Source organism: Triplophysa dalaica, chromosome 10, assembly GCF_015846415.1.
Source record: "Triplophysa dalaica isolate WHDGS20190420 chromosome 10, ASM1584641v1, whole genome shotgun sequence".
In the NCBI taxonomy this organism is placed as follows: Eukaryota; Metazoa; Chordata; class Actinopteri; order Cypriniformes; family Nemacheilidae; genus Triplophysa; species Triplophysa dalaica.
The window spans coordinates 4,339,038-4,363,645 of record NC_079551.1 but is presented as its reverse complement, the minus strand read 5'-3'; the positions used below and the strand labels follow the sequence as shown (position 1 = coordinate 4,363,645).

The 24,608-nt window shown below is 37.1% G+C and overlaps 1 protein-coding gene across 3 annotated transcripts; it reads left to right on the top strand.

Moving 5' to 3' along the window:
- Positions 1-19,409: 19,409 nt before the first annotated feature.
- On the top strand, positions 19,410-24,049 carry LOC130429756 (SLAM family member 9-like). 3 transcript variants are annotated; one of them, XM_056758501.1, is made up of 5 exons: positions 19,410-19,795; positions 21,370-21,699; positions 22,009-22,080; positions 22,674-22,792; positions 23,476-24,049. In XM_056758501.1, exons 2-5 carry the CDS (start codon positions 21,414-21,416, stop codon positions 23,515-23,517), a joined length of 519 nt encoding a protein of 172 aa, XP_056614479.1. In that variant the 5' UTR covers positions 19,410-19,795; positions 21,370-21,413; the 3' UTR covers positions 23,518-24,049. The 3 variants fall into 3 exon arrangements, with proteins under 3 accessions (XP_056614479.1, XP_056614480.1, XP_056614478.1); XM_056758502.1 differs by having other exon boundaries at positions 23,472-24,049; XM_056758500.1 differs by having other exon boundaries at positions 22,674-24,049.
- The last annotated feature ends 559 nt before the right edge of the window (positions 24,050-24,608 follow it).

The following is a 24,608-nucleotide window of genomic DNA, read 5'->3' as shown; positions in this document are numbered from 1 at the left end:
CCAACTATGTTGTAAAAAAGTCTATTTTAATATGACTGTGAACTTTGACGTTTGAGGAAGACACATGTTTTTGTTCAACGTAATCGTTTTTTACTTGTTTACTTTAAATAATAATTCCTTAAACATAACACATTTTACATAAAAATATTAGCGGAAATTGTTACAAGGATTTTATTAAAGTTATTATTTTCAGTGTACATTACATTATTTCTTCTCCTTGTGACTGGTTCTATCTTTTCTTACAGGGACCCAACAGTGATGAGTTTTCTGCACCAGCAGTTTCAAATGGAGTTTAACAGCGCCCTCCATGTTGTTTGGGATGTTTTTTTTCCAAGCAGTCCTTGCTTGTAGGACAGTGTATGTGATTCCTTCATTCCTGAAGATTTTTCTCTGAATCATTTTGATCTCTTTCATTCTGTTCAATCTGAGCTCATAAACCTCTACAGGAATAGTGGCCATGACTCACACTTCACACCCGCTATGATCTGCACTTCACGCATTCATCCATGTAGTGTATGGATCAAGCCATTCAACCTCTCACTCCCTTTTGTCTAGGTATTAAGATCACATCTTCAAAGACCATAGCAGACCTAGCTCCATGGGGTCTGGTTTTAGGGTTTAAACTCTCAAAGATAGTGTGATAACCATTTCGTTTCCCTGTAGGATGTTTACGACTCATAGACTTCAAAGCGTAAGTAATTAAGTCTGTTTCTCATCTCTAACTTACCATCTGAGGCTAACCAGAGAAACTTCTCTGAAAAATAGGAACTTATGTGATTTAAACTATCCTTTTTGTAAATCTATCTAAATGTCTAGGTTGTGTGTTGTCGCTCGTGCTATTTTATATACTCTGTATTTGTTAGATATGCAAGTTTTGATTCAGGGTTCATTTGACGTATTCATACGTTCACAGTTCAATGCCTTGCATGTTTCATATGTAACTACACATCTTTGAATTCCCTATATGATAAGCTATGTTATAAAAAACATAGCACACATCATACTATGCCCATAACTAAGTTTAGGTATTAAACGCAAACTGACCAAACTGTCAGAGCTATGCAAATGAGGTGCCATGAGAAACAAAGGATCTTTCTTAGGCCCCCTTTTCACTTTCATGGCATTGGCCCGCAGACCATCTGGGTGCAGGGCAGGTATGCATTTAAAACACCATCACCGAACCAGTTGTTAGTTTACTTTTTGGAATCGGAAGGGAAAAGAAAGAGGACGAGAAGGACACTCAAACGGACACCTCCCCTCTGGGGGGTCCGTTTAGGCCATGGAACTTTGGACTCAGAACCCAAACTCAGCGTTTCAACAGGACTGCATTCTGAAACCATTCAAGATTTCCATCAACGCGCATACAGATATTGGTCCAACAACAATATTGCAAGTATCCGTTTCGAAATATAGATTAGCTGCGTTAAGATCGTGCCTCTTTGTTAAAGATGATTTTAATGGTTTTCAGACATGTTTTACCGGCCTCGCGGCCATGCCCTCTCACTCTCTCTCTCTCTCTCTCTGCGCATCCTAGCGCATTTGTGTTTCATGTATTTGTTTGTCTTCATTTTGTTTACCATGTAGAGTAGAGTTTAATAAAAACCCATAAAGGCATTTGTGATGGGTTCTCTGTGTTCACGCTCACAAACTTGGTCACTTAAACTGTGTTTCGATCTATGCTACCTCTGCTCTTAATTCTGTTTGGTAAAGTCACGTTACTTATAGTCATGAGATAATGTTGGTGTATAAATCATTGATGCATTTGCTGGACGAATACATATAGGATTTGTATCACTATACTGCTAATCAGAATTGTAAAATATGTATGTGTAATGACGATTATTATACATATTTGCCTTTGAGCTAAACTAATTCCTTGACTGAATTTGACGTTTTAAATAACTCATTTCATATATGTTTGATCTTGATAGATCTGGTGGAGAATCTTATTTGATGAGTAAACTCATCCGTAATTTAACAAGCAGCTAAAAACGCTACATCCATCCCCCGTGAAACCCCCCCTCCTGCCTCCCCCACCATCCTACCTGCAAATTCAAAAATAGTTAACGACTACAGACCTGCCGCTCTCACGTGACTAGTTATGAAGTTATTTAAAAGACTGGTCCTGGCCTACCTGAAGGACATCAATGGATCCTTGATGGATCCTCTTCAGTTTGCCTACAGAGCAAACAGGTCTGTTGATGATGCAGTCAACATAGGGCTGCATTATGCTCTACAACACCTTGACAGGCCTGGGAATTACACAAGGATCTTTGTGGACTTCACTTTGGCCTTTAATACCCTCATGCCTGACATTCTCTCAGACAAACTGACCCAGCTCTCGGTGCCCACCCCAATCTGTCAATGGATCACTAACTTCCTAACAGAAGGGCACCAACTAGTGAAGCTGGGTAAACTCGCATGCAGGACTCTCACAATCAGCACTGGTGCCCCTCAGGGATGCGTGCTCTCCCCACTGCTCTTCTCCCTGTATACAAACGATTGCGCTGCAATCCAATCCTGGTGGCCAATCTGTCTGTAAATGCCTTTGACATGATGGTAAAATGATACACTGTGATGGCTTCATCTGTCCAGCAATATAATCTTTGATTTGCAAATATGTCATTACAAAAATCTAAGAAATATTTCTGTATTGCAAACGTCTGTCGTGGTGATCAAGTGTGTTGTTCTGTCTAATAAAGGAAAAACAGTCATGTTAAACAGTTGTGAAGAAATAACTTTTTTGTATTCATATTATTTACAGTTGAGCATGCTGTGTGATCTTCTTTAAAATCAGAGATCCAGTATTCAAATTTTACGTGAATGCGTAATTGTTTTCCACAATTTAAGTGAGAAACATATAACTTTGAATACTGTTTATACTAACGGCCAGTGTGCTCCAAATCATTTGAATATTCAGATGCATGATCACATGAGCACAGACACAATAGTGCACACTACAGACTTTCCGACTGAAGATACATAGACACTAAACAGAAGAAATAACAGAAAGAATGTTACCGTAGTCAAATGTCTCCTAAAGACGTGGTGTATAGAAGGCATCACTCGTATAGACGATCTGTGCATATATTTCAGCGATACGAGTCTCTTGAGGTCCAAACAGCCACAGTATTTTATCTCTCTGTAGTTCAGTAAGATCCGTGTGTAGATTAAGAGAATATCCCTCCATCACTGACACTGACTTCATCTGAATCAGCACCAATCATGCCTGAAACAACATAACTATAAATAAAACATTACTGAATAAATCCTTGTTTCCCTTCTTTCCTGAGAATCTTGAAAACATGCTAAATTCCTCATGTTTTGTATGTTTAAAAAAAAATCTTGTTTAGAGGTTTCTTGGATCCCTGCCAGTTTCTTCCAGGGACTTGCAAGTAATGCATAGTTGGAAAAAAAGACAAGTGTGTCTGTGGTAGAAAACTTGGGAACATCAATTTTGTGTTTTCTTGTAACACTTGTGTCGTCCCTTTCATTTATTTCACACAAAATCAGCACATAATGTGTCAAATACCATAACACAAACGATGTGTTAATATTAAAACATCCTTTTTAGGAGTGTATATATATACTACAGTTTATTATAAACACTAACATACTGAAGTATTATATCTCAAGCCAACTACTTATATTATTCTCACGTATTTCTTCAATTTCTAAAAGTATAAACAATCGATTATTGACAAAAACAAGTAGCAAACTACAGAAACTTTGGTTTGTTGTTCACTGCAGTAGATCTTATTTGGAGCTTCAAAAAGTTTAAGCATTCCTGTAGCCATCACAAATGAGATAAACACCTTCCATGGCAATACTTTTGAGAAACGACATTCATTGGCTTTTATAAAACCCACAGCGTCTTGTGTGCACATTGTAAAATACATGTTACAATTTTTAGTTTCCATATAAAGTAGGAGAGACAGTCCAGAAATGTTCATACACAACTTACCCAACATTCAGCTATATATGGACTGTATAAAATAGAGCTGCATTTCAATGGAAAAGACAAACAACAGGAGTCAAACATGTTAAAAAGTAACTGTGGCAATGGGGGTGGGGTTCAGCACGCTCTGTGCCGAGAGGGAGAGACGGGAGAAGAACGAGAAGCAGGTGTTTTCCACATGCCGTTGATCTGCTTACTCACCTTCTCTCCCTCGTCTCTCCCTCCCGGCGCAGACCGTGCTCATCCACGCCCCCCTTGCCACAGTGACATTGCATGATTAAATGTTCAGATGACTGATCACATTACTCCTGGCACAAGAGTCACACTAGAGCATATGGTTGTCTAAAGCCATGCGTAAAAAGTCTAAAGTAACAAAGAGCAAAGAGCAAGACCTTTACTGTAGTGACCTTTATATTGTTTAATTTACTTTGCACAGTGACGAATAATCATCATACCTGTGAGAATCATATGGGTGACATAAAGAAGGTATACAGATATGACTCACATTTTATTTTTCTTGTGCAATAATATTTTGGTTTGGGCCCGGGATGTGGAAATACAGTGAACGAAGTATGAGCTTTTATACTGATGATAACAGCAGGCAGAACACTCCACAAATTTCATATTCACTTGTCCGTACTGAACTGCAGCAGTTCATTTGTTACTCAGGTAAGTGCCTCTCAATGTCAGGTCCCTTTGTGTTTATGGGGAAAAGGGGGTGTAGCGTTTATAGAAAAGAAGGGATGGGTGTGAAAAGGGCCGATACATGGGTACTCTGTCTTCTGTCCCAGCACTCACAACAAAAGCAATGGGTTTCTCAAAATTCATTTTAAGGTGTCAAAGAAATTCATAACTATAACTGACTGAATGTAAAAGTAACTAATTGAAGATAACAGCAGAAGAATTTAACAGCAGACATTCAGAAGCATCATGCTTCAGAAGGGGGGTTGCTTCAGATAGGTAAAACAGCAACTTGGATAAAGTAGCTAATGTTCCTTATACAGTTGACAGCAATACATACTAATTATTGAAATCAATGCAATATGTAAACAATACTTCATCTGTATGATTTTATTTATAATGTTTTATGATGTATACAAAAACAAGAACATCATTGCATGGGTTTGGCTCAGATCATTCAGTTGAGCAAACATATTGATGAGTTTGTAGCCATGGTTTGCTTTTGTAGAGCTGAACAGATATTACACATTCATACTGAAACCAGAAGGTGTGAAACATGGAGCCCTACATATCATATGAGAGAGAATGCGCTGCAAAATCATATAAGGCAAAATAAGGCATTTGATGAGATGAGTGCCATCTCCCATTACAAAAATACATCAAAAATACGTTTAACATATTATTCATTGTCACAAATTTATACATAATTTAATGTCACATGGAAAAATGATGGCAACTTATTGAGATATTAAAGCCCCCTAACCTTACCCTAAACTTTATAATAAAAATACATTTTAAGACTTAAATCAGTTTTATTAAATACAAACGCGAGAGCAGACGTTTGGCGTCCTGTGTCACGCCATACAGACTTTAGAAATTACACCTTACGCCACTGCAGTCATTGGGTCTTATTCACTAAGCATGCGTGCGCACAAATTTGTGCGTGAAACCCTCTATTGAATGACCTTGGTTGTATAGGTCTGTCTACCTGCTGGACAAAGCTATTACAGTTATTTTTGGCCGTGCAATTCCCTTTTCCACCAGTAGGGGTAAAAAGAAATGTTGTGAAAGACAGTTGAACAGTTGAAAGCACACGTACGCAAAAATCCCCAGTCTCTTCCTTTCCTTCCCTTCCCTTATCTCTCTCTCTCTCTCTCTCTCTCTCTCTGCGCATGCGTGAGCGTCTGTTGCGCGAGTGCGAGGTGCGTGTGGTGAGTGTGAGCGGTTGTTTTGCCCGCTGTGGCAATAACTCTATTTTCTCTTTCTTTTCTTTTCTATTTATTATTCTTTATTCGTTGAGGGTTAGGGTTAACATCTGTGGTGTATTGAGTGGTGAAACAGGGTTAGCCTGAAGAGTTCTCGGGCATCGCCTGGGAATCATGGTAGCCCAACACACAAGCGCTAAGGTTAGTTTCGATTCTCTCACACGGCGCCACGGAGTGAAAGTGGTGTCCGCGGTGAATGTGGAGGTTTGCATTCTGGCCGTTGGGGATAGTCCGTACGGCATCTAGAATGAGGGGCGCTATTGTTTTATTTCTGAGTTCAGTTGAGAAAGCGAATGAAGTTGTGGAAAGAGGAGTAGTAATTAGCGGTTTGTTTACCCCAGTGCTTCCCCTTTCCACCCCTGCGAAGAAAGTCACATTGTCCAATGTTCCACCGTTTATTAAAGATGAAATGTTAATTAAAGAATTGTCACGTTTTGGAAAAGTAGTCAGTCCTTTGAAAAAAATCGGTCTCGGTAGTAAGTCAGACTTACTTAAACATGTAGTATCTTTCAGGAGATTTATTTATATGATCCTGAAAGATAACAGAAGTGAACTTAACCTGAATCTAAAGATTAAAGTTGATGACTTTGATTACACTGTTTATGTAAGTAGCCTACTGATGTGATGAAGTGCTTTGGCTGTGGTAAAATGGGGCTTCTTGTGCGTTCTTGTCCAGATAAAAATGGTACGAACGTACAAGACACCTTAAGTGAAAATATTTTGCAAGTCAGGGAGTGTGAGAATCTGGATTTCGTCCTGTCCTCTACAAATATTGCATCTGTGTTTAATACAAAGTTCATATATCATATGTATTCATTCGTATTCATTCCTCTTAATATTAGCTTCTATTCACATAAGATGTGCCTTACTTTCTTGTTGTTTGACCTCGGTGAAAGTTGTATCATGTCTTATGCTGTCTTATGTTGATATAAGTATCTGTTGTTCTCCATATCAAGGTTCCTAATGATGCCTATGGACAATTGTTTTGTTATTGTAATATTAAATATGTAATCATATCTGATTGTTCAGGAGGAAAGTCTAAACAGAGAGTCTGGTGATTTTCCACTGTTTTGGTGGTTTTATATGACCCCTCCTGATGCAAGCTTATAAGTATTAGTCCTTAACAATAAACTTTGGACTCTGATTGAACAAGCACTTGTGTCTGTGTCAAACTTTGTCTCCAGGCCTGAAACTCTGTGTGTTCAGTCGACTAGACTCTTCAACCGTAGAATATTGTTTAGACAAGGGGACATAAGAAGTTTACATTCTTTCAGGGAGGAAGAAACATCTGAAAATGTTCCTGACCCGATTCAAGTTGAACCCAGGCCATCAACCAGTAGCTTAAATGATACAGCGCCATAGACAGAAGAGGTGGATCAGGTCACAGTAGAAAATCATGGAGTGAATGAATTAGTTCTCCCCGGCATTGTCAAGAATAAGTCTAAGATTGATGAGAACATGGATATTTCACATGTAAATAAGTGCCGGACCAAACGTCCCCTCCAGAGAATATCATTTCAAGTGATGAGTTAATGATGGATATGGATCAGGCTGTCTTTAAAGCACCTTTAAAGAGAAAAAAAGAAAGATAAGGTTTCAGAATCGAAACAAGCTAGAAAAAACGAAAATGAAACGGATTTGGATATTGATGATATTGGTAGCGAGAGTGATTTTTCTGATTCTGGTGCTTGTTCTCAGAGTGATTGGAAATGTCAGGATTATGATACTGAGGAAATAAAGAAGTTTAAAAAAAAAAAAAATCTGAAGTGGGTTCAGGTTGAGGATTATTTTCCAGATACCAAACGATTGGTGGAAAATATTAAGATGTTCATGTGTCAAGGATGTTTCAAAACCAGAGAGGTGTACGGGTTGAGAAAAATTGTGACAAAAATACAAAAAGAGCTGACAGTTTAATGACGGTAAATTGGCCCAAACCTTTAGCACTTATTGTGTGCTTTTTTCTTTTTGGTTTAAGTTTATTTCATTATTTTTTTCAAATGGGGGATATTCGCATTGCCTCTTTAAATGTGAACGGAGCTAGAGATCGATTAAAACGCACAGTGATATATGAAACTATGAAGCGTAAACACATTGATGTCTTACTTGTACAAGAAAGACATAGTGATGCAACCAATGCTGTTGAATGGGAAAAATAATTTAAAGGTCGTTCTGTTTTAAGTCATAAATCATCACTTAGTGGAGGGGTTGCCGTCTTATTTGCCCTTAGTTTTACTCCCTGTTCCATTGAGATGGAAGAGGTTGTGAATGGTAGATTGCTGAAGGTTTGAGCTCAGTTTGAGAATCACACATTTGTTTTTATCTGCGCATATGCTCCAACTCTACCAACAGAAAGAATGGTGTTTTTACATGTTCTTACTGAAACTTTAGAAAAGTGCAATAGACAGGAATCATGTAGAACCACACATGCCTTCTCGTAAACGACGTACCCAGATGATTGAAGAAAACGACTTAAGTGATGTATGGAGAAGTCTAAATGGGAATTTAAAACAGTACACATGGGCACATGCTCGTGAAAACATGTTGTCATTAGTGAGATTAGACAGATTTTATTGTTTTAAACACCATCTTAATACTTTTAAGAGCTGCCTTATAACCCCAGTTGTTTTTTCTGATCATAGTCTAGTTATGTGTACAGCAATGTTAAACTCTGTCAAGCTGAAAAGTGCTTATTGGCATTTTAATGCAAATTTATTAAGTGATGCACATTTTAAAGAAACGTTCAAATTCTTTTGGGAAAATTTTAGGAATGAAAAAGCGGGTTTTAAGTCTTTACAAACATGGTGGGGGTTTGGTAAAACTCAAATCAAACAACTATGTCAACAGTACACTCGCAATGTTACAAAGGATATATTTAAATCCATTAAAGCCTTAGAAGATGAAATTCTGAAATTTCAAGAAGTGGCACAGTCAAGTAGAAATCAAGAACATATTGAAGCCCTTTTTTTAAAGAAATCTGTGTTGTCTGACATGCAAAGAGCGAAAGCACAGGGGGCGCTGTTTCGATCACGTTTTAAAGATGTAGACCAGATGGATATGCCTTCAAAATTATTTTTTAGCCTAGAAAAGAAGAACAGTCAAAAACGTGTCATTCATTCTTTATTTTCTGAGACTGGTTCTCTGATATCAGACCCTTTTGAAATTCGAAAAAGAGCAAATGCTTTTTATGAAAAACTGTATTGTTGTGAACACAGGGAAGATCCGGTCGCTGAAAAGGGTTTCTTCAAAGCATTACCAAAAGTCTCTGGAGACGCTAATGCAGCACTCAAGAAGGCTATAAGCCTAGCTGAACTGCATGAAGCTCTCCAAAGTTTGGAGAATGGCAAAGCCCCTGGGATAGACGGAATCCCTTTTGAGTTTTATAAAGCTTTTTGGCCTGTGATAGGGGAGGATCTGCTGGCAGTTCTCAGCGACAGTTTAGTCAGTGGACTTCTGCCGCTGAGCTGTAGAAGGACGGTCCTTACCCTTTTGCCAAAAAAAGGTGATGTGAGAGAGTCATAAAAAACTGGAGACCTGTATCTTTGTTGTGCTTCGACTACAAATTGCTCTCAAAAGTATTAGCTACTAGGATGGGAAAGGTTTTGGAGGAAGTAATCCATTCTGGTCAGTCTTACTGTGTCACTGGACGTTCAATTTTTGACAATATTCATTTAGTAAGAGATATTTTTGATGTCTCTAAAATTATGGGTTTAGATATGGTTTTGATTTCCTTAGACCAAGAGAAAGCGTTTGATCGTGTAGAATACAACTATCTGTGGAAAACTCTACAAACATTTGGTTTTAGTTCTGATTTTATTGGATATATAAATGTTTTATACAATGACATTGAGAGTGTATTGAGAGTTAACGGTGGCTTGTGTGCTCCTTTTAAAGTGTGTCGAGGGGTAAGACAGGGCTGTTCTCTGTCTGGGATACTTTACACATTGGCAATTGTACCACTTTTAACTAAATTGAGAAGTGTTTTAGAAGGGGTATCTGTACAGGCATGCAAAAGCACTTTATGTTTATTAGCATATGCTGATGATGTTGTCATAATACTTAATAAGCAAAATGATGTAGACAGTTTACTAAAAACATTGAGGAATTTTTAAATCATCTCTTCGGCTAGAGTTAACTGGGGTAAAAGTGAAGCAGAGTTAATAGGAAAGTGGGAAAGTGGGGTACCAACACTCCCAATGGGGTTAACTTGGAAAAAAGATGGTTTAAAATATTTTGGAGTGTTTTTAGGAGATAAAATGATGGTTCAGAAAAACTGGGAGGGAATAATCGAAAAAATTGAAGGTCGTTTAATGAAATGGAAATGGATTGTAAAGAGTTTATCTTATAGAGGACGTGCCCTTATTATTAATAACTTGGTGGCCTCTTCTCTATGGCACCGACTGGCTTGTATTGACCCACCTGCTTATTTACTTGGGAAAATCCAATCTATTTTAACTAATTTTTTGGGGGATAAAATGCATTGGGTGCCTCATAATGTATTGTATTTGTCAAAGGAAGAAGGAGGGCAAGGACTCGTACACCTACAAAGTAGGACTGCAGCTTTTCGTTTACACCTCATACAGCGATTCCTCACTGGCTCAGAAAACGTAATTTGGAGGCCAGTGGCCAGCATGATTTTAAAGACTGCCACAGGACTATGCATGGATAAGTCTTTGTTCCTATTGGATCCCAAAAAAGTCATCACATCAAGGATGCCAGAGTTTTACAAGAACCTTTTTAAAGTATGGGACCTCTTTAAAGTGGAAAGAACTTGTTCTATGTCGTCATTATTCTGGCTGTTGAAGGAACCCTTGATCTATGGATCACGTTTGGACTGTTTGGGTGCATATGGGACAATGACTGCAGTTTTTATTAAAGCTAAGATTTTACCTGTTGGATGTTTAGTCAAAGTGGCTGGCCCAAGTTTTGGAAAAGCTGAGGATGTAGGTGTTCGGTTAGGAGTGAAATCGATTCGAATTGTTACACAAGTACTAAAGAAATTACAATCTGCGTTAACAATAGAAGAATTAAAAATGCTTCAAGGTTACAATGAAGGGGAATTCATCCCTAATGAGAATGACCAGTTTCCTAATCTGATTCTTTCACAAAACTTTGGGGATTGCAAAGGTTTTTTTTTGGAATCTGGAAATGTGTGGATATGGATTTGGACGAAAGCAATGGGAAAACGCTGTATAAAGCTTGTGTAAAATCTCTTAATAATAAGCGACTACATGATAGGGTTGACACACCGTGGCGTACTGTTTTTAAATTGAGTAATAATATTAGACCGGAGTGGAGAGCACTGTACAAGCCACCGTTAACTAAAAGAGCTGGAGATCTACAATGGCGTATTCTGCATGGTATTATCGCTGTTAATGCTTTTATTTCTGTTTTAAATCCAGATGTTAGTAATGGATGTCCTTTTTGTCTTCAAAGAGAGACTGTTTTTCATACCTTTTTACATTGTACAAGGCTTAAGCCGTTATTTGATGGTTTGCAAAACCTATTTAAATGTTTTAATGAAGATTTTTCTATGCAAACTTTTATCTTGGGTTTTAAATATGTTAAAAAAAGAAAAGATGAATGTCAATTGCTTAATTTTATTTTGCAAAATGGCCATCTACATTAGCAGAAGAGATAAGATTGAGCGAGGAATTGATTATAATGTTGAATGGGTATTTAAAGCTATGGTAAAATCAAGGCTTTTAAATGATTTTTCTTTCTAGAAAGCTATGGACTCCTTACATATTTTTGAAGGAATTTGGTGTCATAGAGGAGCTTTGTGTTCTGTCTTGAAAAATAATTTTATTTTACACTCTCCTTTTAAAACGTTGTGTGTTTTGATCTGACCAATTATTTTTGTTAAATAAAGATGTTTGAAAAATTAAAAAAAAAATTATCTCTCTCTCTCTCCCTCCCTCCCTCCCTCCCCCTCTCTCTCTCTCTCTCTCTCTTTGAGGACTGTGCACTTGGAATTACTTTCGAGAGGGCGTCTGTAGACAGCGTCACATGGGGTTGCCTGGAGCAACTTTGACTTAATAGACAACAGGTGGTGAAGGAAAGGTTAGGCGGAAAGCCCTAATATGGAAATGGACTGGTTGTGTTTTAATACGAAAAATCTACGCAATTATTATTGAATGAATCCCACTGTTCTAAATGAAGTCATTCTTACAGGTTCTCTATTCCAATCACATATTGGCGGGCGCACCAAGTGCAAATAGTCTCTGCTTTCATCATTTATCTTTCACACTGTTTCAGTTTTCCTTTCGCTCGACGTCAGGGGGTGCCCCCGCAGCACTTCCCGAGGCGATGAATGGCCCATATTTGGCCCAGATGTTCATCCTTGCCATATGGAGGGCAAATGTGACAGATGATTTTCACATGTGGCCCAAATATGCTTGAAATAATAATACGATTTGATTGTGTATGTTCTAAAGAATAATACTCACACGCACATAATCACACACATACATGTATATGTACATAAAATACCATGCATTATTTTGTGTGACTAAAATGTGAATATGGCAAAGAACTAAATGAAATCTCTGGGGTCCGAACATTTTTGACTGACACGCAAAGCGAAACGCGCACAACTGAGCAGAAAGTTCTCAACGCAAAATAATAATAATAATAATAAAATATTAATCAAGTGTTATCAACGTTACAAAAATGATACTGTGTTGAAGTGCGCATGCTCAGGTTTAAATATATGTTGTACAAACTCAATACAAACTGGTATGCCACAGCACACTACAACTTCAGTCATTTCCTGGTGGCACTGAAAATGTAACCAGATACCTTGTGGGTACGAGTCTAACTCTCTAAGCATCCTCGCTGCACAAGAGATGAGTCATCAAAGAGGAATGTAACAGAATCAGGTCACAGATTATCTATATACTCTATATACTCTATATACTCAATATAGATAATATAATTCCTCAGAGGGTTTAGGCTCCATTATTTAGATCAACCGTAACCAGGAACACTTCCAACAACAACTGATGTACTTGTCGCATCAAAGAGTGCAGAACAGTATTCTACTCTCAGCCAGTCTTGTCTCATTGTTCCAAGGTTACCTCAGGATGCAGTTCATGCCCAGACCTGAAAGCGTGAATTTGAGGGTCGGTGACAAGAGCTGAGATGATACAGCTGGATAAAGGATGATACAGGATGATACAGGACGATACAGCATGATTTCACTACAAAATTTAAAATGCTATTAGATTGTTAACGATAATCTTAAATCTACAATTAACCTTTTTAGTACGTTTTTTTATTATTTTTTATTTAGCCTTTGTGTGCAAGCACTGTCGAGCATGTGCAGAGGCAGCAGCTTTTGCCAGAGGGGAACTGGAATCCCCTAGTTGGGCCTGGGTTCTCCTGAGGGTTTTTTCTCGGTTGGAGTTTTGGGTTCCTTGCCACCGTTTGTATATTGTTTTGCACTATTTGCCTGGCCGGGGGGGCTGCTTTAGAATTCAGAAGTTTTACATAATAAATATTGCATATAGGAATTTATGGTCCATTTCAATATTTGACCCGTGTTTCTCTCTCCTTTATCTCAAATGTGTGCTTTCACTGTGCTTATGCGAGTGTGTGCGCGTCTATGTCGATGTGTGTAAGTATGTGTAAATATTGTGTGTGTAGAGAGTTTGTATGTCTGTCTTTTGTGTTTTCACCTTTTTCTTGTTTTTACAGGTATATGACTTTAGATGTTTTACTTGTAGTCAATATGATTCATGTAAAACTGCTTTGTAGCAATGAAAATTGTAAAAAGCGCTATATAAATAAAGTTGAGTTGAGAGTATTATTCCTTGCCCATTTCAACATATTCAGCCTACGAATAAAAGAGCGTGACTTCTCGTTGTAATGTTCACACAACAACAAAAGACACAGTTATAGTAAAACAGTATTTATTAAAGAAAAATCAACCACAACAAAAGGATTGTTAGGACCCAGTCAAACCCAGCTAATAGTCTGAAGAATAGATAATAGAAGTGATGGATTTAGGTGTGACAGGAAAATGTTGTAAGAAAAGATTAATAGTTGCACACTGTTGTCTAAAAAGGTAAACCCTTATTCCTCATTAAACGAATAGTCACATAATGATCTGTTGTATATTTGATAAGCAGTTGTGTAATATCAAAGGCTATTAAGCTAGACAATAGACATAGACTGGCCAAGTGTACTGCCATTGTTTCAGGATTAGTCAAGGGAGCAGTCTTCCCTGTTACATTTGAGAACATTTAGTAAATTCACTTGATTTAGTTGGTCTTTGTATATCAATATTGCGCAGAGGAAGGTTATAGCAGAAGTGATCACTGTGAACTTAGAGGATCTAAGAGATCTGTCAGATCAGTAATGGAATTGGTGAGGTGGGGTTGAAGACGAGGGAAAACTAGTCATCTTGGTATTTCTGCTATATCAAATACTTCTATTGTGACTTAATTTTTGCTGAGCTGAAAAGAGAGGGGTTTTACGTGACTCATAACTTAACAGTAGTAAGAGTGCTTCCTGACAATTTATCACTGTGGCGGTAAACACAGTGGTAAAAAAATTTAACAATAAAACTTGACACTTAACTGTCTTTTGTGTTTTCACCTTTTTCTTGTTTTAAAGGTATATGACTTTAGATGTTTTACTAGTAGTCAATATGTCTCATGTACAGCTGCTTTGTAGCAATGAAAATTGTAAAAAGCGCTATATAAACAAAGAACTATTAAACTCTCAATAAAAACAACACAGACATAGCAGTCTCAATATCAATATCTATAACATTAGTTCAATCGACTCTGCGCTTGCACCATGACTATCAAAAGCCATGATCAATGGAGCTCCGATATGATGATTCACCATGGCAACAGCACCAAAAAAAGCAACATGGCGGCAGAAAGCGCTTGAGATCGAGGCAGATTTTCCGCTCTGCATACAGAGGACTTAATCATGTGCTGAAAATGACATAAGTTTCAATTAATAAATAGATAAGCTTACCAATAAACAAATAAATTAATCATTAAATGAACGAAACAACAGAGATAAGACAGAAATAATAAAAAAAACATTTGTTCTCTTTTGCCATGAGTGCTCTAGTGATGAGACGTTATGGTGTGTAAGACACCTGTAGGGCGTCAGAGTCTCGTGTACACTTAGACTGATCGCCGGTTTGAACCCTGCTCTGAGCAGATTTGAGTTGGAATGGCAGCACGTCAAAATTAATTGTTTATTACCTTCATCGTTTAATGTCTGTATTTAGTCATTTCTTTATTTAAACACTATACAAGTCATTTCTCACTGTCCATAGAAGATTATGCTCTGATGTAATATGTACATACTGTGGCTGATGTTATTGATGTAAGGATGGATGATATATGTTTTAATATATCAAATTCGCTGTGAAGAAAAATGGTTCAGTTTTTATAAAAATGCACAGGGAAATGACAAAAGTCCACTCAGGTCCTAAATCGCTCCCCTGAAATCAAAGTACATCCCAATGAATTAATGCAGCCTCTTCATGAATCATCTATAAAAGCACATATGACACATAAGTCACTGAGATGGTCTCTGTTTGAGCAACATGTGTGCCATGAATGACTGTATTAATAAATGAGTTACACCACTTGCACTTTAAAAGCGGGAGGAGATCGAAATAGACTATGGTTACTGAGTCCGAGTATAAGTGATCTCTCCTTTAGAAACGGGCTTAAGTTACCATGCTGTCTAGGGTTTGACATGCCTCACATTCTGAAGCGGTTATCCCTCATTTCAGGGTTAATATTGTTACGATCTAATTCTTAAGTAAGGGAGACGCCCCACAACCACTGCTTAAATCATGAGATTTATTTAACTTAAATAAGAAATATGAAATGTCAAGTGATCAGTGTAAATGTATGTCAATATGTAATGTAAATAGCAAGTTCAAATACATCAGTTCAACCAAACATAAACAACTAAAGGTCCAAATCGAAACATAATAGGAGAACTGGATCACATAATGATGACTCCAACGAGGCTGTACGTCTCCTGTAACCCACACATCCCGTCAGCTTCCTTTCTGAAACAGGCCCCAGGAAGCTTATTGAAGCCACGTTTATTCTTTAAACCACAATAAAAAGACATAGAAAGACATGTGCATATTACATCCGTTTACTCTAAATGTCTATGCGTCAACTACTTAATCACTCCTTTACTAATAACAGCAGTTTAAATCCACTCACTCACGTTATCTTAGCATATTTGTGGTAAAAACTCTGTCTGAAGATGTCTGAACCTTAGATGATTATGAGTTAAAAAAAAACAGATTTGTTCCATGGTTTGTAGATAACTGTCACAGCCAGCAAAGAAGGAAACTACACGCTGGATAATATTAAAGAATAATGAATTTATCAATAGAAAAATAACAAGTAAATTAATCGATAGGGACAATATCTACGAACAAGAGAACATAATCCAAGGACCAAAACTCGAAGCCAATGCCCCCCCCCCGGAACCACGGTGACTCTGGAAGTGCCTAGAACGGCATATGGAGACCGCTTAACAGTGCCATCCTCAGCCTCATTCAGGTGTAACAAGTCATGGTAATTAGGTCGTCAAGAGCTGCTTCCTATAAAAACAGACCCGACCACCGACATACCAAAACAAATACATAACGTAATGGAATATGTAACAGTAACCAATACATCATGTTTTGAAAAATGTTTGTTAAAATTAAATGTACTCACTCAAACCTTTTGTTTTATGTCTAGGTTTATGTCGTACTGACTTGGTTGTCATCTTAGTGGTTACAGTCATTCTAATATCAGCAGCTGGTTTGGTCTGTTTTGTCAAGATTGTAGCAGTCAAACACTGTCGGATCAATAAACAAGAAGCGCAGGAATGTAAGTATTAAAGCAAATATGACAAATCATTGTGCTCAAGACACTAGATAGTTTCATGAGTTTAGACTCGATGAGAGCGAGACAAACAGATGAGTGTCCATTTTTTGACATTTTAAATTTACAGTTGTATCACTTGGTTTTATTTTACAGCCAATGAAGAAGAGACGCTATCTTTGAATCACTTGAACAATTTGGTAAGATACTGTACTTATATGTTAATTTAACACCATACGAACAAGAGTTGACCAGTAATGAATGACGCACTTTGTTATAATGTTTTTGAAAACTGCATGGTGTAATTCATTTTGTCAAATAGACTGCCGGTAAAGTAAATGGGGAACATGGTCATCCACAAAATGAGCCCTATAGTGACATTTGTGTCTTGAATGCTTTATGAACATACTTACGTTAATAGTCCTTGTTCCTGTTATGACTGGTTCTGTGTTTTCTTACAGGGAGCCAAAAGTGATATGGTTTCTGCACCAGCAGTTTCAAATGGAGTTTAACATTATTCCAGTGTCCTCCTTAATGTTTGGGACGTTTGTTTCTCAAGCTTGGAGGATAGTGTACCAAATGTGATTCCTTCATTCCTGAAGATTTTTCAAAGAAGCAAGATGTCTGATCTCTTTGATTCTGCCCACATATGCATCGAAGAGGGCCAAACAGATCTTCAGTGAAACTAAACTACTGGACATAGAGGATGTCTGTGGATTAAAAAAAGAAAGACGCTGAAATATCAGTTTGCGAACTTCAGCAAGATGCATTTGTAAAGCGTAGACCATTTTGCAAGATGTAATCAGAAATTGTCCAGACTCGCCTCAATTTTTAACTGAAATGGTCTATAGAATGACAAAGCACTTTTAGTGTTTACACTAATTTATCTTCACCTGCGGTCCATGTGGTCATATTGTTTAATGTTGTTTAATCATAACTAATAGTAAATGAATAGATATAAAAAATACATAATTTCTTGTGCAATCTGATGTAATTTGTAGTTATATTATATAGTTAGGACTCATCCAGTGGTGTAATGTGTTGGTTCTAGGTAGCAAACAACAAGCTGGATTCACTAAAAAATGTGAAATATTAAAGTACATTTATTTCTTATGTGTTTTTAAACGTGATGGGCTTATTTTATTTTGAAGAATGAAGGTAAATGGCACCCATTCATTTGAATTTGTTTTATGTCAATACAATAGAAGTGAATGGGTGACACTGCTGTTTGGTCACCAACTTTCTTCAAAATTACTTCGTTTGAACTCTGCAGAAGAAAGAAAGTCATACAGGCTTGAAACGACAAGAGGGCGAGTAAATGTTCATTTTGGGGTGAACCATCACTTTGAAGGATCTCAGAGAAAAAATTATGCAAAATACTCCTCACCACCAATCTGGCTGCGATCCTTAAATTCACATAACAAACAACAAACTACTGTAGGCAACACAAATTAAACCCAAAGTGACTAACATAATGTTATCCTATAAATCTATACATAGGTAGGCCTATGTGCAATCCCCTGTGATCGAGCGCACAACCTTGCGTTGTGTTGCGTTTTGGGTCGAGGCTTCGAAGCGATCCAGCACCCCTCCCCACGGTGATATCAAATGGTCAATATGCGTTCATTTCTCTGAATAAACCTTGACTCTGATTCATTACAATGTTGTTTGTGGTAAACAATGAGCCGTGTGGGAAAGGATTTTTTCGATACCTGATGTTTTACTGGTCAGGGCTAACACAATTGTAAAAGACACTGAAAGGCGTTTTTTATTATGTTTTTTAACGTGCTGATTTTTTATCGGCAGAACACCTCATCAGCTTGGTTTTATAAAATTAAAATTATATCATGTATGAATCGGTTTTATTATTCTTTACGTTCTTCAATGAATATTTAGTTTGAAACACTTCATACGTACCTTGACACCAAGGCGTTTATCAGAAATTTGCCATCACACGACTTACAAGGTTGTTTTAAAAATTTGACCCTGGACAACAAAACCAGTCTGAAGGGTCAATTTTTCAAAATTGATAGTTTTACAACATATGGAAGTTGAACAAATTAGCTTTCTTTTGATGGTCTGTAAGGATAGGACAATATTTGACCGAGATGAAGGGTAACTAGGCCTTTATAAAACTGGAGATAGTGACCATCCACTCACAAAAATAAAGTTTTTATATCTTAACGGAAGGAAATTTACATAATATCTTCATGGAACATGATCTTCACCAATATGCTAATGATTTTTTGCAAAAAACCTGTACAATGTATGTCGGGCTATTACAACTAACAATTACAAATTAAGAGTTTATTTCCAAAAAAAAAAATTTTTTTTCCTAAATCATATTTTTATTGTGCTCTCCAATTAAAATGAATCCAACTGCAGCTGGTTTGTTTTGATTCAAGCCATAATAACTAAAATAAAAGCTAACTAACACAATAAAACACAATGAAAAACACGATTTTTGAAAATATTTAAAAGGAAGTTATTTCTTTTTGGAAAGAAACTCGTCAAACGTTCTCGCGCTACTGGTTTTGTGATCCAGTGTCACAAATTATCCTATACTGTAGGCCTACATTTGACCAATTTGAATTTGCCACGAAACTGTTACGCAAACACGAGGAAATGACGTCACGTAAATCGCAGACTCTTCTCATATGGACGCAACGAAGGACATGAATTTGAGATCCTATTAAACACTCTCTTTACTTTCTGTACGGTTAGTTTTGATTGCAAAAAGAGGACATAATACGATTTGTAACGGCAGGGTGACTGTGATATCGCTCCAGTGTCTGAACATCGTGTGTGTTCATCGACTAAAATGCGTTTCATTTCGCTCGGTTCAAGGTACAGGGTGCGGCAATGGCGACATGACTGTCGAAGCATTCTGGGATCTGATCTAGAGCGAAGAACTAGAAGAAGAAAAGAAGAAACATGAATAATCGCAGTTTATCCACAGTAAGAAGAGGACTGAACAACACATCGCTCTCTGTGAGCTGAACAGAAGAGATCACTCATCACACCAGGTTTGTAACGTGTTAATAATATTAACTTAATATGCAAGAGATCTCTCTAATTCCGTTTTTACTCGGTGCGAGTCGATGAAAAGTTGAAAGGTTTGTGATGTTGACCTTTTATAAGAAGAACTGCCTAGAAAGAGTACGCATATAAATAACTTTCTGTCACTAAGGTCCGCCCACCATCAGTGCTCTCCGCACCCGTCTTCCCCGAGGGTGACGTTTCTCTCATATCTCGCATTCACACATCTCTCTCCTTCCGTACCAGGACAGAACTAACGTTACGGAATATCAGATTTAACGTTACGGAATATCAGCATGTTACTGCGTTGTGTACTTTGTCTATTGATTGTTGCTCTGGAAGGTAGGAACTATTTTTGATGATAGTACTAGCACAATATTTATTTACTACTGGTGATTTATACCATCAAATCTAGTGTACAGTTCACTAGTTGATGCAAGATTAAAAAGCAACCATGACAATGTGCTAAAGGCTATCTTTTACAGTCTCCGTGTATTTTTATTGTAAAATTTGACAATATGGAAAAGGAAAAGAATTTCATATACAGCAAGATAAATGAGAGATTTTATAAACGGAGAGTTTTATTCCATAGGAGAGAACAAATGTCACTAATACCGCTTTGGTTATTTTCTCTATTGCTGATGAAATGTAAGAACGTCTTTTTAAGCTTTACATTAAACTGCACACGATGTGATTTAACTTACAGCGCTATTCTGTTCATCATCTCTGTATAGTATAGTGGTGGAATAAGGTTGAGAGAGAGCGGAGATTTACTGTGACGTAACGGACTCGCTGCTCAGAATACCGATCGCAGTATGACGCAATAATACATGAAAAGAAAATCGAGATCATAAGGAGCATTTTGTTCTTATAGAATTGCAGCGACTAATAATGAAGGCATAGACACCTGCGCTTCACATACGCACGGAATGTGCACGCGCACCGGGGCTCTCTGAATGTGCACACAGAATAATTGTATTATTAACATTAGAGACGTTGTTGGGTTGTAGGCTATTTGTAATATTACAGTCAATTAAATAAGTTACATTCTTTATATTCATGATTCATGTTATGTTATCGGTATTGGAGGTTGGAGGAATTATCAAGTTGTAGGGCTTTGGTAGAAGGTGTCACTTACAACTGTCAACATTGTTAAAAGTATTTGCACCCGATCTGAGGTGGAAAACCAGTGAGAAATCAGTAGAACATATATTCACTGAACTATAAACATGGACATTGCATGCAACAAAACAAACAATAAAGAAACCGTTACAGTTTGGCAGGGTGGCATTTGTTTCTTTCTGTGTGGTTTACCTCCATTCCTTTGATGTTCCCTGCAGAAGTGACACAAATAACCAGGAAGTCATGGGAACTTTTCTCTCATTCAACTTTTTGTTAATGGTTTATTAAGGAGATTTAACTTTCATTTAAATTCTGTTTACTTGAATTTTAGTCATATTATTTGGATTAGTACATTAAACAAATAATTTCCAAAAAGTCTAATAGATCATTTTTTCATTTCAGTAACATTTAAATATTTTTTCCCAAATGTGCTCTGCAGGTGTGTTTGATGTTGATGCAGATGAAGTGAAGTCAGTGTCAGTGATGGAGGGAGAATCTGTCACTCTACACACTAATCTTACTGACATACAGAGAGATGAACAAATACTTTGGCTGTTTGGACTTCAAGCGACTCGTATCGCTGAAATCTATTATCAGAAACCCAAGACATATGATAAAACTGGAAGATACGGAGGGAGACTGAGGATCAACACTCAGACCGGATCTCTCACCATCACAAACATCACAAGCACAGACTCTGGACTTCATGAACTTCAGATCATCAACAGCAGAGGAACTTTGTTCAAGAGATTCAATGTTACTGTCTATGGTGAGAAATGTGAATATCAGCCTTGTCGTCTGTCAATGGTCATTGATTTGTTTTTAACAGTAAAGTAAATAGAGTAGAAGCATTTCTAATTCATGTACATCTTAAGTATATCATAACAGCACAGTGTTATGAGCACAGTAGTAAGCAGGAGGTTAAGGTTTTGGCTGGTTAAGATCTGCTGAGATGCTTTCCGTACACCATTTTCAAACATTAAAAAACTTTGCTTTCTAAAAGTAAATCCTGACAAAGTACGTGAATTCTAATGCAGCATTTAAATTGATGCTAGAACATTTTCTTTATGTTTTCCAGACCGTCTGACCGTTCCCATCACAAACCAAACTCAACATCTCAACATCACACATGACTTAAAGAAATATCCAGGTATGTGAACAGGTATTTTTAAGTCGTGATGTTTAGGAATTGTCACACAAGCAAGAGTCCTGTTGAACCAAATATCAGCGAACCTGTTGGAAGTATTATTGTCAGAGCTTAAGAAGATATTCTGCTCATCTGAAAATATCCGTGGTAAAATATCACACTGTGTGTACACCGTGCGTGCCGTGATACGCCAAAAGAACCCGTTATAATTTTACATATGTCGAGGGTTTTGTTTCGGTTGTCGTGTCACGCCTGTCGCTTCTGGTGTAGACACGGTGTTAGAGTTTCAAAGACGGTTGTGCAGGTAGTTGGTTCCATTGTTTGGACCTCTTGAACACTGAAAAGTACAGCAATGATGATTTAACAAGTTACCAAATAAAAAAAAAGATGGCTTAAAGCAACCCAGCTCTGTCAGTTAGCAGATATTTGTTCATTATATATATATATATATATTGTGTTGCATGAAATAAAGTGTTTGTGTGGACAAATAAACATCTGCTGAGGACATGTACTGTAGGTAACCAACACTACATTTGGCAAAGTGTTTCATAAAATGAAATGTAATTACCCAAATCTGCTTTTTTCATGATGTCTAGATGTGAACCGTTCACATGTTTGTGCCATCGCAGCAGCAGCGTTCATGGTTTTCATCATGATTGTTGTTGCAGTCAAACATCGTTGTGTTTGTCTGTCACTAAACAATCAGGGCAAGAATGTAAGTATTACAGCAAATATTACAGCAAATACAACAAATCTTGTCACCTGCTTTTTTTCCCAAGAGTTTCATTTTAAACTCTCCCGTTACACACTTCCTTATATAAACATTTACTTTTAATTTATTCACCCTCAGGCCATCCCAGCTGTAACATATACAGTGCTTCAGGGTCAAGTTTATTAATCCACTTAGGAGCCATTTATTTCTCAGCCAGCAGTAAAAAGACTATATCCACACCTTTCCAGCAGTTATCTGTCAGTTTAGTAAATCCTGACAGTAGGTTTTTTTTACGTTTGTGCTGGCACAAGCTATATCACAAGATATGACGATCATTTCGTTTACTGATCTGATTATATATTTGTTCAGTTAAAGATTGTAGCTTTAATGATTGAAATAGGCCCTATGAGTGTTATTGATGCTTTTTATGAACATATTTAATCAATATTAGATTAGATTAGATGATTAGATTAGATTCAACTTTATTGTCATTACTCATATCCAATTACAGTGTAACGAAATGTAGTTAAGGTCTAACCAGAAGTGTAATTTGCCCTTGTTCAGTGTAGTTTTACAGAGACCCACCAGGGATAAAGTTTTACCACTAGCAGCTTGAAAAGTAGTTTTATGCAGACATTGTTTGTAGTACACTGTACTAAATTTGATTTCTGCCTCCCTTAAGACAGATGTCTGATGTCTCTGATGATGCTCAGCTCTTCTGGATCTGATGCTGTAAACCAATCTGATCACATCTTTAACTGATCTATACAGAAGATAAAAAAGACATCAGTTTGCAAACTTCAACAAGCTGCTGATAACTTTCTCTGCATTTCTTAACTTCAATGTATCTTAGCAATTGAGAATGTTTGTTATAGTCTACTTTATGAATGCTTATTACTTTTGACATCTGTTACCCAAAATGGCACTTTTGCGCATTGCTGGGATTTAGGTGTTACTTAGGAGTCACTCTCCATTCGTCAACAGAAAACTGTTCCCCATCATAACATTATTGTTCCCGGTTGTTAGTGGCCTATTTCAGCACTCGCACTGCAAACACTTCTCAGGAATGCTTGAGGAACATGATACAGACTTGAGGGTTTTACCCTTGCTTCCAAAGTGCCCAGATCTCAATCCATGACAGTTCCTCTTCACAACCTCAGGACTTGAAGGAACTGCTGCACTTTTTTGTACAATGTATTTACATTTTTGTATTTTGTATGTGTGTGAGTATATAAATATTCAATAAATGAATTGCTCATACCATGTCTTTAGGTTTTATTTGTAGCAACATGAACATGAGGACAATAATATTTTCTCCAATGGAAAAACCTTTTATGTCTCCCCTCATAACACAGCGTTAAGATACATAACTTGGGACATGAACGGATACCAGAACCATGTTGTCTGACATTTCTGAATAAACATTATAATGAGATGGAAAGTAAAAATTACAAAAATATATTTTTAAACAGACCATTTGGGGGATGCTGCACATATTGTGAGTTTGAACCTAAAGATGTGCAGAGAAAAAGGTCAGATATTAGTTTGTTACATGCACAGAATTGTAGGAAAGTTCAACTGAAATTATAAAGTTGTTGATCAGCAGTTCGAAGTATATACCAATAAACGAAAGCAATAGATATAACAAACGCACACAAAGGTACAAAACACATAGAAACTCTATAACGTTCCGAAAATATGAAACATAAAAACTGACAAAGCACAAGGCTTAAGATGAAGACATCCGGAAATATTATTTTGAAAAAACGTGTAAATAGATCAACGTAGCAAAGAACTTTTGATTATCATATTAAATCAC

What these genes read in the sequence shown, in the direction of transcription:
- LOC130429756 (XM_056758500.1), top strand. Translation starts at nt 21,414, where the DNA reads ATGGAGGGAGAATCTGTCACTCTACACACTAATCTTACTGACATACAG. An exon ending in ATTCAATGTTACTGTCTATG is followed by an intron (nt 21,700 to 22,008) that starts GTGAGAAATGTG and finishes TATGTTTTCCAG; the next exon opens with ACCGTCTGACCGTTCCCATC. An exon ending in TGACTTAAAGAAATATCCAG is followed by an intron (nt 22,081 to 22,673) that starts GTATGTGAACAG and finishes CATGATGTCTAG; the next exon opens with ATGTGAACCGTTCACATGTT.